Raw genomic sequence first — 20,288 nt, forward strand, 5'->3', positions numbered from 1 at the left:
TGGGCCTCAAGCAGGCAGGCATGCCCTGTAAAACACAATCAAGAGATTTTGAAAGATATGTAACAGACCTATATTCATCACTATGCTCTTGGGCCAGGACCCCCACAGCAGTGACCCCTTTATCAGAAACATACAGATGAATTGGCAGTTCATAGTTTCTAGGTGAGAGGTGAGGTCAGGGCCTCTTTGAGGGACCTGAAGGCATGCATCATTGCAGGAGATCTACTCAGGATGATCTTTAGAGCAGCACTGTCTCACAATTTTGTCATAATCTGAACAGTCAAGTATCCAATGGTGACAGTAGTGAACCAGCTCCAGATAGGAGATGGTACACTGGCACCACTGCAGCTTGGAACTTCTGAACTTCCAAATCATTCCAGTCTGCATTGGAGGACTAGAGGAGTTAGCATGCTCGGCATGTGCCATATTTTTGTCAATTGTGATTTTTCACCGCAGTCAAAATTTGTTCTCTGCTTTTAACCCATCTGTGCAGTTAGAACACACACACTAGTGATTACTAGGGAATTGTGGATCACACTTGCCCAGAGCAGTGGGCAGCCCTAGCCCAGGGAACAGTTGGGGTTAGGTGCCTTGCTAAAGGGCACCTCAGTCATGACCTCAGGCCTGGAAATCGAACCCACGACCCTCTGGTCACAAGACCAGTTCCCTACCACCAGGCCATGGCTATTTACCTTATCTGCCCGTACAACAGGAAGAAGAGGCTTTGATGGCCTTGGAGTACCCTTTGCAGCTACTGCTGTATGATTTTAAATTTTCAAAAGTTAACTTTCAAAACATTGAGTAATTTGCGCATATAATCATAAACAAGTCCTTAATTTCATAGATAAAATCAGCCAGGAGAAGAGATTCACAACACATGGGTGTCAGGAAAAAGTCCCAAAGTTTAATGATAATACATTTAGTTAAATCAAATATATCACATTTACTTTGTTCAAAACTTGAAATATCAAATAACTGTGAAAAATAGGAACTGTGCTTCAAAAACGCTCCCTCTGAAAAAGACTGAAGCTTTCTTTAGCCACAACAAAGCTAGCTTTTACTGCTGTTTTGGTTGTGAACACATTCTGTTGTGATCGCAGTTTGCTTTTTAATTCTTTGACAATTCTTCGTTTTTCTTGATGGCTAATTTTGGCATACTTAGCTCCATGTTTGGTCGCAAAATGCCGACGTATATTGTACTCTTTGACAACCACCACCGCTTCATACCCGTTTTTCTCCTTGAAACACAAGCATCGCTTTCCCCTCTTTCTTGAAACACCCTTCTATCTGCATCGACGTTTCTCTTCCTGGACATTTTGGGATTATTATTTGTATTTCTCAATTACACTTATTGGGAAAATTGCATTGATATGGAAAGAATAGAATAGAATAGAATAGAATAGAATGCCTTTTATTGTCACTATAAACAGTACAGTGAAATTGTAGCAGCTCCTCCAGTGCAGTAGCAAGCATGACATAAAAACACAGTAAATAATTCACAGTAGGTACACAGTAAGTACACAATCTTGAATTTACAGTATAAATATAAGTATAAATATAAATATAAGTATTGCACAATGGGTATAATATTGCACGGTGGGTGTCGGAGAGTCTGGAGGGTTGGAGTTCGTGCAAATTTGAGTTTATGTTTGTAATTGCCTTTGGAAAAAAACTGTTCTTGAACCAGTTTGTCTTTGATCTGATGCACCTGTAGTGTCTTCCTGAGGGCAGCAGGTCAAACAGATCAGAGCCGGGGTGGGAGTTGTCCATGATTATGGATTGTGTTCTGCTAAGACAGCAGGTGAATGTCCATTAGGGAGGGCAGAGGGCAGCCAATGATTCTCTGTGCTGTCTTCACTACTCTCTGCAGTCTCTCCCTGTCTGCCATGGTGCAGCTGCCATACCACACTGTAATGCAGTATGTCAGTAGGCTCTCGATGGACGAGCGGTAGAAGGTCAGCAGCAGGTTGGACTCCAGGTTGTGCTTCCTAAGGACCCTTAGGAAGTGTAGTTGCTAGAAACACTGCAGTGTCGAGATGCTGTCACTTCGCAGGTAACATAATTGTGGGAAATGTAGTTTTGCTCACAATTTGGCTTTTTAAGCTCTCGCTTAAACAAATTGAATCACCATTTTATGTTTCTCCTGCACATAAAATGACGTGGCGGGCCACATTTGCCTGCAGGCCTTGAGTTTGACACCTGTGCTCTAGATCATGTTTACACCAATATTAAACATGCATACAGAGCTATACCCTATGGTGTAATCTATGTGCAATCACGGGCCAAGACACTAGAGGGAGATGTCTCATGGGAATTCATATGTGTCTGATACGGATGCACACGGAATAAGGCTGTAGGTTGTTGAACTACATGCAAGTAAAGTGAAGCCACAGAAAACCCAGTCTCATCCTTCTTTTTGTTTTAATAAAAGAACCAAACATGACATGGTGTCAGAAGTGGCTCGTCGGAACAGGATAGCATAGAGTCTGTTTGTATGAGAAGATAGTTGTACAGAAGTTAGTGTAGTTAGTTGAGTAGTTACTAAACTTAAGTTAGCATGTCGCAAGAGGAGCAACCAGCAGCAGCGCGGGAGCAGCAAGCAATGCCACAGGCTCAAGCATGTGCGAACGCCTCAGCAATGTTCTCAATGAATCCACCGGAATCCTTTTCGAAGCCACAAGATTGGGAAAAGTAGATAAGACATTTTGAACGTTTTCGGGTGGCCAGCGACTTGGATAAATCGTCGGAAGCTAACCAGGTGAACACGCTTATATACTGCATGGGTGACAATGCAGATGATGTGTTGAGAAGGCTGCAGATAACGGACGAACAAAAACTCGTATACAGCTCAGTCAAGGATGGCTTTATGAACTTTTTTGTACCTAAATAGAATGTGATATACCAGCGAGCCAAATTCAACATGCGAGCGCAAGGGCCAACAGAATCTGCAGACTCGTTCATCACAGCCTTGTATGCACTCGCTGAAGACTGCGGATATGGAGCACTTCGCGAGGAGCTGCTACGCGATTGGATCATGGCGGGCATCAGAGACGGCGCACTCTCACAGAAAATGCAGATGGAGAGGGAGCTGGACTTAGCGAAAGCCATCAACATGGTCAGGCAAGCAGAGGACATTAAACGGCAACAAACAGACATCCGAGGTAATATGCATGCAAACAAAGCGACAGTGGACGCAGTGCACAGTGACAAAGGGAAAAGACCAGCGGGGAAAAACAAAAAGCAGCCAGCGAAGTACACCAAGGATAAGAACGACACACAGGGGGCAAGACAGTCATGCCAGAGATGCGGTAAGATGCCATTTCATGCTAAATTCAGTGGCCCTGCAAAGAATGCAGATTGCCATAATTGTGGGAAACGTGGGCACAACGGCAAAGTGTGTAAGTCTGCTAAGCGTGTGAGTGCAGTTTCTGAAGACACAGATGAGGACATATTCCTCGGCACTGTAGATGCAGGCAAACAAGCATGGACAGTTGACCTAAAGATCAGAAAATAGACACAGGGGCTGACGTTACTGTCATACCTGAGCAGGTGTACAGACAGATATATAGGGAGTAACCAGCAGCCTCGCACCAGGCAACAAAGTGTTGTTTGGGCCTGGGCATCTGCCACTGTCTGTAGTTGGAGTAGCCAGAGAAGTGCTGCAATGTGGGGACAAGCACACCACAGAGAACTTGTACATAGTTAGACACCTGAACACAGCTTAACTGAGCAGACCTGCATCAGTCAACCTCAGACTGGTAGCAAGGATAGACAGCATAGACCTGGACTCAGTAAAGGAGACATACCCGAAGCTGTGTGATGGGCTAGGACTAGTATAACAGCCGTACACCATTAAGCTTAAGCCTGACGCCAAGCCTGTGTCTCTGAAAGCGCCACAATGTGTCCCACTGCTGCTGATGGGAAAAGTAAAGCAGGAGCTCCAGCACATGGAAAAGCTCAGAGTCATCAGCCGGATAGAGGAACCAACCGAGTGGTGCTCCAGCATGGTGGTGGCACCTAAGAAGAACAAAGACGAGGTCCGAATCTGTGTCAACCACACCCCTCTGAATGAAGCTGTACGCAGGGAAAAGTTAATCCTCGCGTCAGTCGACCAGACCCTAGGCATGCTGTCAGGGGCAAAGTTCTTCTCAAAGATCGATGCCAACATGGGGTTTTGGCAAATCCCCCTGACCACTACACTACTTTCATTATCCCATTCGGACGCTACTTCTTTAATCGCCTACCATTTGGCATCTTGTCTGCGCTGGAACACTTTCAGAACCGGATGTTGAAGGTCACGGAGGGGCAGGAAGGAGTCATCTGCCACATGGGCGATGTCCTCATATGGGGGTCCACGGAAGCAGAGCATGACGCTCACATGCACGCAGTTCTGCAGAGAGCACAAGAGGCAGGCATCACTCTGAACATGGCCAAGTGTGATTTCAGCAAGACAACTGTGAAGTTCATCAGCTACGTCATCTCGCCAGAGGGAGTGACCTTGGACCCTGAAAAGACACGCGTCGTGCGAGAGATGGATCCGCCACAGAACATCAGCGAGCTCAGGAACTTCCTGGGCATGGTGAGCCAGCTAGGCAAATTCGTGCCCAATCTTGCTGAAAAGGACAAAGCTCTGAGGGACTTGCTGTCGAAAAAGAACCAGTGGTACTCGGGCCCAGAGCAAAGCAAAGCAGTCTCAAAAAGGAGCTGTCGTCCACCCCGGTGCTGCAGATGTATGACCCAAACAAAAACCTGAAAATCTCAGCCGACACCTCATTGTAAGGGCTAGGTGGTGTTCTTCTTCAGAAACAGCAGGGCACCTGGGCGCCGGTGGCATATGCATCCAGAGCACTCACGAGCACGGAGCAGAGGTACGCTCAGGTGGAAAAAAAAGCGCTGGCCCTGACCTGGGCATGTGAAAGATTCAGCGACTTCATCATCGGCCTTCACTTCAATCTGGACCCCGACCACAAGCCCCTCGTGAACCTGTTAGGTGGACAAGCACTGGTCACACTCCCTCCATACAGAGAATACAGAGATTCAGAATGAGACTCATGAGATACGGGTACACCATCACACACGTTCTAGGGAAGAGCCTCATGACTGCAGACACGCTCTCCCGTGGTCCGCTGAAGCCTGTTGGAGTGACGCATGGTGACGGCCTGATGGAATAGACAAATATTTATGTAGACTCTGTGTTGGCAAATCTGCCAGCAAGCGAGGCTTACCTGTCAGAACTGCGCAATCAGCTGAGCGCTGACAGCATCTGTTCCGAGGTGATGAGATACTGCGTGGAGGGCTGGCCAGACCGAAACAGACTGGACTCTCTGGTAAGACCCTACTGGGCTGAAAGAGCCGTCCTCAGCACACACAATGGACTGTTACTGCGGGGCACTAGACTAGTAATACCCTCTGTGATGAGAAATGGTCTGCTACAGAAGATTCACGAGGGGCACCAGGGCATAGTCAAGTGCCGTGAGCGAGCTAAGCAGTCAGTATGGTGGCCGTGGCTCAGTAGCGAGATTGAAGAGCTGGTGCTGAAATGTGCTGCGTGCGTCAAAGAACATACCCCTCCCCCACCTGTTTGAACACCAAGAGCTTGAAACACACACAGGAGCGGTACTGGACTACATCTAGTTATGCATCCAGAACGTGACCATGGATAAAAACATCAGGGTGTACCCAAACAAGAAACCCTGGATGAGCCAGGTCTGCACACAAAGCCCGTGAAGCTGCTTTCAGGTCAGTTGACAGAGCTCTGTACTGAGCTGCTCGAGCTAACCTGAATAAAGGGATCAAAACTGTAAAGGTGACCATAAGAGGAGCATGGAGTCACACCTGTCCAAAAACGACACAAAGGAGGTGTGGAAGAGCATACAGCACATCACAAACTACAGAGGCTGTGATGTGACAACAGGAGAACTGAGTGCACCACTAGCAGTTGAGCTAAACTACTTCTCCTGCCCCCACCCACACCTGGCTCCAGCCCCCACCCACACCTGGCTCCTGACCCCACCCACACCTGGCTCCTGCCCCCACCCACACCTGGCTCCTGCCCCCACCCACAGCTGGCTCTTGCCCCCACCCACACCTGGCTCCAGCCCCCACCCACACCTGGCTCCAGCCCCCACCCACACCTGGCTCCTGACCCCACCCACACCTGGCTCCTGCCCCCACCCACAGCTGGCTCTTGCCCCCACCCACACCTGGCTCCAGCCCCCACCCACACCTGGCTCCAGCCCCCACCCACAACTGGCTCCTGCCCCCACCACTCTCACTGTACGAGAGCATGACATCAGATGGATGCACCTGGCAGTAAACCCCAGGAAGGCTACTGGACCAGATGAAGTACCTGGCAAGTTGCTCAGAGCATGTGACCACCAGCTCACCCCCACCTTCATCAGGATCTTCAACCTCTCCCTGGCCCAGGCAGTCATCCCGCCCTGCTTAAAATCATCAGCTATCATCCCAGTGCTGAAAAAGACTCACCAGTTTCAACAATACAAAAGACTTGTGGCCCTCACCCCAATAATCATTAAGTGCTTTGAGAGACTGGTTCTCCAGCACATCAAGGACTAACTCCCTCCAAACCTTGACCCTCACAGAGTCAACAGATCCATGGAGGATGCTATTGCCATAGCTCTCCATACTGCACTGAACCACCTGGAATGTCAGCACAGCTATGTCTGAATGCTCTTTGTGGACTACAACTCCGCTTTTAATACTATAATTCCAGACAAACTCATCACCAAACTGGACACTCTTGCCCCCCCCCCCCCCCCCCCCTCTCAGATGTGCCTGGATAAAGGACTTTTTAACAAACTGCTAAATTCCAGCACTTTTCATTACTTTATTCATTTAATGTACAAGACGTTTTCTTTGAAGGAAGTTTGTTTTTATCTGTTTGCCTGTTGAAAAATGTTTTTACTTAAAATTATTGACAGATCCATATATAACCTGACTCTGAACACCAAAAAACCAAGGAAATCATTGTTGACTTCAGGAAGAACAACACCGACCTAGCCCCCCTTCATATCAACTGCGAGTGTGTGAAGAGGGTCTGCACCTTCTGGTTTCTTGGCGTCCTTATCTCCGCTGACCTCGACTGGACAGAGAACACCACAGTGGTCATCAAAAAGGCTCAACAGAGGCTACACTTCCTGAGAGTCCTTAGGAAACACAACTTGGATGGCAACTTGCTGCTGTTTTATCATGCCTCCATAGAGAGCCTGCTGACATACTGCATCACAGTATGACATACTGCATCACACCAGTGCTTGAAGGCATCTGTCATTATTGCTGCTTGAGCTGAAACTGAACCGCATGCTTGTTGCTCCAGCACAGAAACAAGCGGGAAACGGCGCAAAGCAATAAAAAATATCATTAAATATTTCGCAAAGGTTTTTGTTTATATCTTTTTTTATGTAACTAAAATTGTAATTCTTAATATTTCCAGAAGTAACTGTAAATGAATTACATACTTTCTCATTGTAACTGTAATGAATAAAAAAAATTACTTTTTTTGCAATTAAATTATGTAACATTGCTACATGTAATTTGTTACTCCCCAACACCGATGTTGTGGGGTGTTGTGGTGGTGGTATTGTGGAGTGTAGTGGAGTGTTGTGAAATGTTGTAGTGTTGTAGTGTGTTGTGTAGTGTTGTTGAGTGTTGTGTACGATAAGCTGAGGCAGCGCAGCCTCCACTGCAGCCAATCTCGGCAACGCGATCACTCTCACGCTGTATGCACGCATGAGAACATTGTTAGTTTTTTTCTATACTGTATTTACGATCAAAGCGTATCTAAATCTTGGGTCACGCTTAACTGCTTTACGACGGATTTTCAGTCTCTAACCCCATCTCACTGTATATCATATACTGTAACTGTACACATATATAACTCATATACTATAACTGTACACATATATATATATATATATATATATATATATATATATATATATATATATATATATATATATATATATATCTCATATACTGTAACTGTAACCACATATATCTCATATACTGTAACTGAACACACATATGTATATCATATACTGTAACTGTACACATATATCTCATATATTGTAACTGTACATATATATATCTCATATACTGTAACTACAATGTAATTGTAAATTGGACACAGATCTCCAAATCCTGCTGCATCTTTCCACTCCATCACTTCTTATTTTATTTAATTATACAATGTACAGTGTTAAATATTTGTGATGTAAATATAATTTCTATTTTTATCTTCCCCTATCCCATGTATGTTTGGACTGAAAAAGGAGTGGCTTTCAATCTCATTATACATCTGTATAGTGACAATGAAGGCATTCTATTCTATTCTATTCTACTCTATTCTATCTGTTGACTGGTAGTGTTGATAGCCCAGATGATGTCCTTCACATTCATCTGACATCTCAGGACTTACCTCAGTCTCTGTAGGTATTTGACTGTAGCTGCTTTCCTTGTGGCCTCAACAAAATTCACATTTGCCTGTGGGATTCCAAAGAACTATGTATAACAGGGAATACCTGCCCTTAAATAATATTATGTATTACCTTCAGGTAGTATGATCCCCTCAGTTCAGAGTACCTTCCCTCTCCTTGTAACCATCCAATCACATTTATCCATTCCAAATGACATTCCAGTGTCATTGCTGAATATCCTGGTGAAGTGGATTATCAAGTCAATATCTTGTTCACTTCTGGTAAACAGATTGATTGTCATCCATGTAGGGGAGATGGCTGATGATTCATTCCACAGCCACTCTTGGAGATGATTTCACTAAGGGGCTTCAGACATATGCAAAACAGTTGCAGGGTTAGGGCACCTCATTGGCAAATCATGTACTTGATGGTCATTTGTGCTATTGGCATGAAGTTGGCCTCAAGAATTGTCTTCCACAGCCCCACTGAGTTCTCAGTGAAGATCACTGCCCCAAAATTAGCACTACAAGTCTGCATTTAACTTCATCATTCTGAAGGATGACCTTTTGTACTTTGTTGATCTGTGTTCTGATTGGATGGTGTTTTGACAGATCAACAGTGCCTCCTCCTTGGTGTCTCTGGGCACGCTCATTGGAGGTGTTTCCACAGCAACCATGTCCAGTATTCCATCCTCTCAGCTTCAGATTGTATCCCAGAATCCAACATTCGTCAACAACATTCTGACAGCACCAACGATTCTGCAGGAGACATTTGTCCAGAAGGTACTTCAGATCAGACACACACATTCACTATAATATTCTGCCATTATATATATGACATAAAGCACTGTACAAAATAAAAAAAAACATCAAGCATTTTATTATGAAAACTATTATGAAAACACACACATCAGTATAAAACAGTATCTAGGAACAAACAAACAAAAAACACAGACAAGGAGATAACGCAGAACAACTGGTGACGAGGAAACACAGGGAAACGACCGATGCCAGTAAATGAGGCAGGAACTAAATACACAAAGACGGGAAAGTTAAACAAGACACAGGTGGGAGCACTGAGGACAGGGGCATGACAAACAGAAGGGAACTATGGAAACCGGGAAACAAGGTGGGGCTAGGGCGTATGACACAGGACTGGGGCGGAGCTAGATGTGACAGATTTCCACCATATTGCAAATGTAAATGAAATTATTGCATTTGAATTAGAATTTTGAGCTTCTATAATTTGAACATGTAAATGCAAATTTAGGATTACACTGCAATTTTGCGTATTACATTTAAATTTTAATATTGACACAGAATAAATTTCATATTTTATTATTCTAGAAAAGGTGAAGATATGCTAATGCACTTTGTTCTAGATTGTCTCTACAAACCAGTCTCAGGCGGTGGCGAACGTTCCAAATGCATTAGCAACATACATCCCACGTGTGATACTGGCTTCACTGGACACTGTTAACATTTCAGATGTGAACCCAAAGAATTGGAATCAGGAACAGGTAAGATAATACATAAAGTTTTCATTTCTTTTAAGGAGTCTGCTGTTATGTGTATGCAATGTATGTATGTGTATGGAAAATACATTAATACATAAATGTGTCATCATTGTTTTGTTTTTTCTAGGCTCTTGTACTTTTCCCCGATGTGGTCAGTGTCAGTAAAAATGTAGAAGAGTGAGTTAAATCACACACTCTGCTGCACAGTATACACACACACACACACACACACACACACACACACACACACACACACACACACACACACACGCACACACACACACACACACACACAATCTTTGTTAACAGGAAACATGTACACAAGCATAAATTGTTCCATGTGTGCAAGAAAGGTTGAAATATGTAATATGATTTTTGTATGTGGTTATAAAAGCAAAATATTTTAAGTTTGTGTGTGTGTGTTTCTGCAGATTGTCAGATGCAGTACTCCAGGGGTTTAGCTGCACCTCAGCTCAGGCTCTCCCTGTATCAAAAGTCATACAGGTGGTGCAAGCCTGTAGACCACAATCAGACAGGAGCAAGGTCCCTCTGCAAGAGTCACAGGTATACAGGCCGACATTTAACCAATTAATAATCTACATTGAAAGGAAATGCTGTTTCATATCAGTAATTATGTACATTATCGGTTCTAAGTGTAAGGAGACATTTGATGATTATCTGTGATTTCATGATTGTGCAATAAAAATGTGTCAACATCAAATATGGTATATCTGGTATATATGGTATATCAGAATATCTGAAAGAGGATGGCTGATGAAACAGTGGTGTGATTAACGGTGTGTTCTGTACTGTAGTTGACCTGCATGTACAACTATGTGAAAGATACATCTATCACCTTCAGTGATGTCCCTTCTGACATGCTTCTCTACTACAAGTGTGTAACACACACAAATGGACAAACACACATACACACAAACACAAAATGTATGCTTACGCACTAACACACTTGTCTGATTAAAAGATGTGATTAAAACATTAAGAATTAATGATAATGACACACAAATACACATCGTTAACATTCAGTACTAATGAGGATAACATACTAACACGTCCTTAACATGACAAATGCTAACTGGCAGTTGGTGGAAGCACCATTTGCAATGAAGTACAAATACATTTGGTTAAATAAGCCATTCAGATCAATTTCAGAATTTTTGATGTCTATAATTTTATTAGTTTTTTTTTTTTTACAATTTTTTTAGATTATTCTTATTATTTCTATTATTATTATTTGTTTTTTTATTTTATATAGCACTATATTCTTTATCAATTTATTGCGTTATCTCTAATGTGTGTGTGTGTGTGTGTGTGTGTGTGTATTGTAGTTATTCAAATGTACAGAACTGCAGGTCGTATTTCAGCGCTCTGGGTGCAGCAGATTTCTCTATTCCTTCCAGCTTCCTCAACATACAGAAAACTCTGTTCAAGAATGCACAAACCTGCCTGGTAAACACACACATCACTTTAATGACATCACACCTCACTTTAATGACATCACACCTCACTTTAATGACTTTAATGATAGATTGTAGCCATCTTGCAATATACTGAATAATTAATTATTATATAATGTCCATGTTCCAGGAAATTCCAAAAACATATTTGAGCTTCACACATGCTGTGTTCTATGTTCAAGATCACACATGACTGTAAAATACACACAAGGACCATCAGTCAGTCTCTGTTCACACCTGTTCACACCTGTTCTGTACCTGTTCTACATCAATGCAGGGTATCTCTGGCTTCAGTTTGAGTCAGACTCAAGTGGGAATTCTGGGTAATATGGTCTGCACACTAGACTCCTCCTACATCCAGAACTCTGACCCACTCATCATAGAGAAGCTGAAGAACTGTGGAGACCTGACTGCCTCTCAGGTCACGGGTATACAGACACTGCTCTTCAGTGGCAAAACGCCCTACGGGTGAGATTCAATTCTAGATTAAACATGTTTTAAACTTTATTCATACCAGAGGAGCAATTGAGGGCATATACAGCAGCAATGACATAAGAAATATAAATATGAAAATTAGTGGTGGGCCGTTAACGGCGGTCGTTAATTTGATACTCATCGGGCGATATAAAAATTATCGCCGTTAATCTATTTTTAAAGTTGGGTTGGGAACTGGGTCAAAATTGGTAAACAAACTAGGATGACTTTCAACTTGATAGTTTAGCTCGGCTGTATTCCTAACCAAATTGCACAGTAGGGGCGAGAACGAGTTTTTAAACCTGTGAATTACAAATCGTACGTGTTTTTACATGGATGCAACCATGAAGTCGCCAGGTTTGCTTCATGGAAAATTCATTTTTAGGAACGTAAAATGTTACCGGATTGGAGCTCGGAGCGGTCGTTTTCTGCATGGTCCTAGCGCTAGATTTGTCGCTATTTAAATATTTCTTTTTAACCGTTAAAACTACAGAGGACCACAACTGACTTTTGAAAATTACGTCCGTGAGGTTAAATGTACTAAATGTTGGCTTACATTTCAAATATCATGTTTAGCTGAATAAACATGTTATTTAATGTACAGTATGTAGGCTTACAAATTCATGTTTAACTGAATAAACCGTTGAACACGAGTAGCCTACATTTTATTGAGCATGTTTTTTTTTTCAAGTATCAAAGTAGAACAGCTTTCTCAAGCAGTCATTGATGCATTTTGGAAACAGGAGATGAGCCCCTAGTCTAATGCACCCTCTGTATTAAGAAACCCTATCTCAAAGAGTGACTTTTAGTCATTACTTGGGTAGCACGCATATGCTATATCCATTTTAATATAGATTAATCTAGATTAATGTGACGGTGGGTGCGGCGTGAAGGACGAGACACAAATCCTTTGTGGCAGCAAACGTCACTTTACTTATATATATATATATATATATATATATATATATATATATATATATATATATATGTTGCGCAATAGCGCACGATAAACAGACACAAGCACACAACAATGTGTGGACATTAGACAACGACGAGCACAGGACACTGCACGAGCGCACATTAAATAGACAAACCATATTAGCCCCGCGTGATCACGAGATGATTCACAGGTGAGACTTATTAATCACACGACAAAACCCTAACCACGGATATCCACTGACGCAGACAAAGCACGTAGACAACGTTGACACACGCCCAAAAGGGAGGGGCCGGGGTCCTCAACGTGACAATTAATCTAGATTAATTTCAAGATTTCAGTGAGATTAATCTAGATTAAAAAAATTTATCTATGCCCACCCCTAATGAAAATAAAAGTAAATATAAATGAACTAAATATTGCAATAGAGAGACATTCAACTTTATGGAGATTGTCCTTATAATGGGCGGATGCAAACAAAAAACAAAGCTTTGTTTTAAATGTTATGTGATCTTTAACCTCTAGGTAGTTTTATTCATGGAACCATTTTTGTGACTATACTGACTATCTCCAGTAACTTTTCAACACTAGTTATTCTTTAACTGTGTTGAAAATTTACCAAACCAAAATGAAATGTCATATCTTAGACTTATATCTAGTATGGTATAAATTTGAGTCCAGTCACTGCTGATCCATTCCAAAACTTCTAAGTCACTCAAAAAATATAATCTGCATCTTAAACTGTTCTACTTGCCTGGGTTTGCTGCATTGTTGTGACAGCGATTTTGTGTTCAAATCAGAGGCTGAGATGGGCACATCGGTGCGTCCTCATGGGTGCATCCTTCTTTAGGTTAAAAGAAAGACATAAAGCTCGGACGCATTTCTCTTTGTGTAAGTGTAGAGTGTGTGTAGGTGTAGTGTGTTGGTGTAGGGTGTATAGCCAGTGATGGCTTAGTTACCTTGAAAAAGTAATTCGATTACTGATTACCGATTACTCCTTTTAAAAGTAACTTAGTTGCGTTAGATCAGGGGTCTCCAACACGTCGCTCGCGAGCTACCAGTAGCTCGCCACCCCTTTCCGAGTAGTTCGCCAAAGGGCCAATGAATTACATATAAATTTGTAAACCTAATTGGTCCCATCGAGAAATCTACTTAAATTTATGTCCAATCAAAATTCACATTTGTCCCTCCCCTTCTAACACTAAATGATTATTCGCCAATTATACAACAGTTAGTTCACAATCCGACTGGTTGAGAAGTGTTCTAACCCTGCAGATATGTGTGATAACATCACGGTATTCTCATTCTCTGTATCAATCCGTGGACGCGTTGTCAAGTAACGGCACATATATTCACGATAACGCACAGTTATTCAGGCATGAACATGGGTCAGGGGTTAAAAAGGTGACAAGACAGGGGGGCGGGGCATGTGACGTCATGGGGATACGGCGACGGGGCAGTATGACGAGGTGTAGTATGTGTATAGGTGTAGAATGTGTGTGTAGGTGTAGTGTGTATGTATAGTTGTAGAGTGTATAGGATCTTACCTTGTGCTTCTGTCCACAGAAATCCCTCAACATGGAAACTACAGACACTACAGCAGTTAGGCAACCTGCCCCTGTACTTGAACACGGAATTCTGGGCCAAATTTAGTTCTGTATGTAATTTAGTTTTTTTGTCTGTTTATTTCCTTGTTTGTTTAGCTAGGGAGATTCTGGTCATTTGAAGGGTGTGTTATGTAATTTCATTCTGTATTTATTTATCCATTATGTGTCTCTCTGTGTGTGTTACTGCATTCTTGAAGACGGACAAAATGACATTTCTGAGGTCATTCATCCCTACCCTGAAGACACAGAACATTCCAATAACAACACTACAGAGATTATTCACAGCAAGCAACACAAATATCAAGAGTAAACGTGCTGCAGGTATCAGTGCCTCACAGCAGAAACACACATTTGAACACTGACACACAGGGACACTGGTGTATAAGGCTATAATGTGTCCAGCTATATGTAAATGTCCTTACCAGTTTAGTAAAGGTCATTTGGTAGCATAATTTATCCAGTATAGAAGAATGTAATTAATCTTTTCTCTCCGTGTCTCACAGAATGTACTGCAGGTGAAATCACAGAAGCAACCATTGCAGATACATCATTCCCTAATGGCTACGATTCAACCCAGTTTGATTTGTGTCTCAGTTTAACTGTGTTGAAGAACAATCCAGCTGCCATCACTCAGAAAGTTGTGGACCCCAGCTTTGAGAGGATCATTCTTAACAAATTAAACCAGGTCAGCATTACTGAGGACACAATGGACACACAGGACATGCTATATATAGGTTCAGTGTGGCGAATAACGCTGGTAACGTTAACGCTGGTAACGGCATCATTTTGTCAGTAACGGGATAATATAATTAACTAGAAAGGCAAAGTTTGTGAACAAACTATGTTGGCTTGCAAAGCAGCTAAAACGCTGTTTTGAATGTTGATGACCTAATGTTAAAGATTATTTTATTGTTAACAGTCTGGCGAACCCCCCCCCCCCCCCCCCCCCCCCCCCCCCCTCCCAAAGGGAGACGTTTGACACACCCCACCCCACACCCCCCCAAACCAAATCTCACTCCAAGTGATTTTGAAAAGTTGCCAACCCTGAGTTTAGCTGTTTGGAGCAATTACTGCTGTGGGGTAGTTGACATTGAGGGGTCACATTGGGGTAGTTAATGCAGATGTATTTGATATTGTTGAAGGCTATTAGTTTAATGGGGTTGTTGATGTTAAGAGGTAATTTAGCTGTTTGGGGCAATTACTGCTGAGGGGTAATTGGCTGTGGGATAGTTGATATTGAGGGGTTATTGACCTGTTGGGGTTATTGTAGTTGATGGCTATTAAGATTACTGTGTAGTTTCTGTTAAAAGCTTGTTTAGATGTGGATTTTTTTGTTGAGGGGGTATTTTCCTGTGGTGGGGCAATTACTGTTGAAGGGCTATTGCCATTGGGGTAGTTAATGCAGATGTATTTGATATTGTTGAAGGCTATTAGTTTAATGGGGTTGTTGACACAGACCCATATGGGTGTGTTGACATGAAGTCTTATAGGTGTGTTCACATGGAGTCTAATGGGGGTTAATGGTGTGTGTTTGTGTTTGTGTTGTTTTCATCATTTTTGTGAAAGGATTTATATTAACCAAATTCTCCAGTGAATGAGTACACTCCTAGTTATGCATAGTCTATGAGGAGTTAATTGTATGTGTGTGTGTGTGTGTGTGTGTGTGTGTGTGTGTGTGTGTGTGTGTGTGTGTGTGTTTGTGTTACAGTTGTACCCCTCAGGTCTTGAGGACAGTGTGTTGCAGATACTGGGTCCCACATCTCATGTGGCCACAGTCAGTGAAATCAGCAATTGGACCATCACCACAATAGACACACTGGCATCTTTAATGAACCCAGTTAATGGGGCCTGGACTTCAGACCAGGTAACACGTCACATCCATCAGTGTATGTGTGTAGAATGTATTGGGTTTTTGGTTTTGAAACCATGGTCAATTTCTCATTATTTTGATGCAAGGGGTAATTACAGAGAAATATATTCAGTTATAAACATTTAGTGAGATGAAATTGTCCACACTTAATGCAATTCACTAATATTTAATTAAGGAAATACATAAATATAAAAAGATAATCAGAACATGTGCACTGCAGTTAATATTGTCCCCACAATTGTAACCATTCACCATTATTATGGAAAATGTCCTTCACTTTAAGAGCTCTAATTCTGAATCTCTGACTTCTTCCTTTAGTAAATATCTAGAGCATTAGGGCCATTTTTGGTTAAATACGTTCCACATACACTTCAGATGTCTCATACTGTAATAATATGCTGCAAATGTCAGGAGAAACAGGCAGTTAATTACTATGCTCCTGTTCATTCATGTAACTTTAACATGTCATCTTTGAATGAATGAACTTACATTTATATAGTGCCTTTCAACTTACTCAAGCTCATCAAACAGATCTTTAATGTCTTTATGGAAATAGATCTTTAATGTCTTTAATGGAAAGACAAGCTGAGAGAGACTCATGCCTGTTAAATCTAAGAATTAAATGATTTAGCAACCACAGGACAACCACTAGATGGAGCTAGTGACCTCAAGAAATGACTCTTTTGTGCATGTGTGTGTGTGTGTATGTGTGTTATAGAGTACTGCAGTCATAATGAATTATTTGAGTGTTCCTGGAAACACATTGGGGACTGGTGAAATAAATGCAGTTGGCTCCAGCCTCTGTTCTTTAAGCACCAGTGTACTGAGAACCATTACTGTTAACAGCCTGAGGTAAGTACACACACACACACTCATACGCAGTGTTGTATAAAGTATTCGAGACCCATACTTGAGTAAAAGTACAAGTACTCTATCAAAACATTTAGAAGTTGAAGTGTTCTTTAAAAACTTTACTTAAGTAGAAGTACAGAAGTATTCAGCATTTTTGTACTTGAGTATTGCAAGTAGTTTAGTCTAAAATTTATTACTCAAGTACTGAAAGTAAAAAGTACAAGTATTGTGTTTTGAATTAATTAAAGAAAGCCATCAAAGTTTGATTATCAATTGTTTTTATATATCACTTACAAATCAAAGATGTCAAAGATCACAAATACAAGTGTTCTGTATGTACTTAAAAAACTGGGGTTAACACTTCGTACACAAAAAACAGATAACCTATGTCCCGCTACGTTGTAGGTTTGACGCAAAAGTACAAATTCGCCATAATTTAGCTGAGAAAACGAGGTGTATTTTGGACGTAAAATCCGTCTGTCGGATTCTAAGGGTGGTTAACGCGCATGGGCGGAGCCACCGGATTGCGTCATTTTTGCCGCGCGGACCTTGCCGCAGTAACAGCGTGTCAAGTGAACCTAGATTACGAAGCTCAAGTGTTCAGTGAAGGCAGCAGCAGAGTTAACGAGACGCGACCGGAACATGCGCAGTTTTCATAAGACAGCCTGATCGCTTGACCCGGTGACAGTGCCAGCTAACATGTATATAATTGTAACGAGTAACTATACAGCACGTAAAAAATATATCAGAGTAAAAGTATTAAACTGATGGAAAATATGTAGTGAAGTAAAAGTGGAAGTAGGAGAAAAAAATAATACTCCAGTAAAGTACAGATACAGCATTTTAGTACTTAAGTACAGTACCGAAGTAGTTCTACTTCGTTACTATACAACTCTGCTCATACGCACACACTCACGCACACAAACACACACACACACATTCAAATTTCATCCACACAAATTGCATAAATCTGCAGTCAGTAAGATTGAGAAGAACGTGAACATGCAAATTCAAATGAGTACAACTACCAGGCCCCTCCCCCTCCCCTCACTCTGCATTGTGCCCCACCTCCGAGTTCATGCCCCGCCTCCAATTTCACGCGTCACAAGCATTAATGTGTAAATCCTGTAACATTTACAGGAATGTCTCTTCACTAAATGAAATAAGTGCATACTAGTTCTATGCAGAAATGTCATGAGAAGTGCTAAGTAAGCAGCTAACCAATTGTTAGCTAACCCACTGCAATTAAAAAACAAATTAAAAATCCAGACGACAGTACAGCTTTAGAAATGCAATAAACAATAACATCTGTACTAGATAACTTCTTAAGCAAAATAAGGTTCCAACAAAATAAGGTTCACAGCTCCGTGTTCCTCGGGAGCAGAATATGTAAACAACGCGCATGAGGGCATCAAATGAATGAATCGAAACTAGCTATAGGTGGTACGCTAATGACAGCTAGCGTCGCCACAGCAGGCGGCAATTATCATACAGTTAAGCCCGCCCACTAAGACGGAAGATATTATTGGTCAATTTTGCTGTCATTTGAAATTGGTATTGCGCTGAATTATAACTGCCAGGTCCTCTGTAAACGAACAGCGGGCATCACAGTGCTGATAGGGGGAGACACAGGCTCACAGGCTTCCACTTAACCCCTCACCTTCCAACACAGATTGAATAGACACGGTTGAATAATTTATTTGCTTATATTTTTGTAATTGTTTAGATGTCAATTGTCAAACTGTAAGTAGATAAAATAAAATTGGATAAATTATATTATATATATTTGTTTTAAGAATATTTTAGGCCCTCTGAGAGGGCGTAGAGGGCCCTGACGGTTCCCCACTGACCTGTAGTCATAACATCTGTGGTTGTAAGACCTGTGGTTGTAATACCTGTGGTGGTAATACCTGTGGTGATAGTACCTGTGGTTGTAACACCTGTGGTGATATTACCTGTGGTGATAGTACCTGTGGTGTGGAGCCTCTCTTTATGTATCTCTCTACATCAGAGGTCACCAACAGGCGGACCACGGTCCAGATCCGGACCACGGTCCAGATCCGGATCCGAACGCAGTCCTGTCCGGACCCAATCTCATTCCTGATTAACTGGATATGGACCCAAATGCCATCCCATCCGGACCCAGAATAAATTGTTAAAAAAAAAATTTTATTTTGACGGGAGAATTCATTGTGAACCGGAGCATTTATTTCAGCGCTATTGAAAAACACTCCGTCACGAGTGTTACGTTCGCCGCCACCCCCCCCTCAACAACTTACGTTCGAACGCCCCCCCCCGGATCTGCCAAATTTGGACCGCGGAGAAATATAGTTGATTACCTGCTCTACATGTACCTACCATTACACGTTGGACACACAAATCATCACTGACTGCACACACATTAATTTTTTTCTCTTGTCATTTTTTATTCTACCTGATGGATGGATGGATGGATGGATGGATGGATGGATGGATGAATGAATGGATGGATGGATGGATGGATGGATGAGTGGATGGATGGATGGATGGATGGATGGATGGATGGATGGATGAATGGATGGATGGATGGATGGTGCTTGTTTAATACCTAAATGATACAGGATGACATATGAACAAATGATGTAGGATCACCACAGATGTTTAAATTAAAGATGCAGTCTCAGGATTTCTGTCTTTTGTATCTGCAGGTTTGCACATCCAGCTGATTTGTCCTCGTGCTCATTTTCTCAGAAAAACACTTTGTACAATATCGCTGTCATCGCATTTATTAACGAAACCAGCAATATGCCAAAATATTACCAACTCATCTGTCCATTTCTAGGTATAAAGCACACACACACACACACACAAACCCAAACAAACACACACGGACACACAACCGAGTCCTAGAAGAGTTCTTCCCTAGTTTTTCCCCAACTCAGAAACATTTGCCTTATATTTCCCTTATTAATACTCTCACAACTCAAGATTATAATCAATTCCAAAATGAATACACACCTGCATGTCTGCGTGTCTGTCTGTAGGTGGAGCTCCTCTGTCAGATATAATATCTCTTGCTGCTAAGAACATCAGCATGGATATAACCACCTTCATTAACCTGGACCCAAATGCGGTCATGGTAT

General features: G+C 42.0%; 1 protein-coding gene across 1 annotated transcript in view; it reads left to right on the forward strand.

Moving 5' to 3' along the window:
* LOC143484285 (uncharacterized) overlaps positions 1-20,288 on the forward strand; it is a 37,323-nt gene that overhangs the window by 15,830 nt on the left and 1,205 nt on the right. The window contains exons 10-23 of the mRNA XM_076982936.1: positions 9,047-9,217; positions 9,817-9,954; positions 10,079-10,128; positions 10,383-10,515; positions 10,767-10,846; positions 11,298-11,418; positions 11,704-11,894; positions 14,404-14,494; positions 14,642-14,765; positions 14,948-15,129; positions 16,153-16,308; positions 17,033-17,166; positions 19,854-19,987; positions 20,190-20,284. Of these exons, the coding sequence (XP_076839051.1) occupies positions 9,047-9,217; positions 9,817-9,954; positions 10,079-10,128; positions 10,383-10,515; positions 10,767-10,846; positions 11,298-11,418; positions 11,704-11,894; positions 14,404-14,494; positions 14,642-14,765; positions 14,948-15,129; positions 16,153-16,308; positions 17,033-17,166; positions 19,854-19,987; positions 20,190-20,284 (1,800 nt within the window). The remainder of the gene's footprint in view (positions 1-9,046; positions 9,218-9,816; positions 9,955-10,078; positions 10,129-10,382; positions 10,516-10,766; positions 10,847-11,297; positions 11,419-11,703; positions 11,895-14,403; positions 14,495-14,641; positions 14,766-14,947; positions 15,130-16,152; positions 16,309-17,032; positions 17,167-19,853; positions 19,988-20,189; positions 20,285-20,288) is intronic.

Source organism: Brachyhypopomus gauderio, chromosome 20, assembly GCF_052324685.1.
Source record: "Brachyhypopomus gauderio isolate BG-103 chromosome 20, BGAUD_0.2, whole genome shotgun sequence".
Classification (NCBI taxonomy): Eukaryota; Metazoa; Chordata; class Actinopteri; order Gymnotiformes; family Hypopomidae; genus Brachyhypopomus; species Brachyhypopomus gauderio.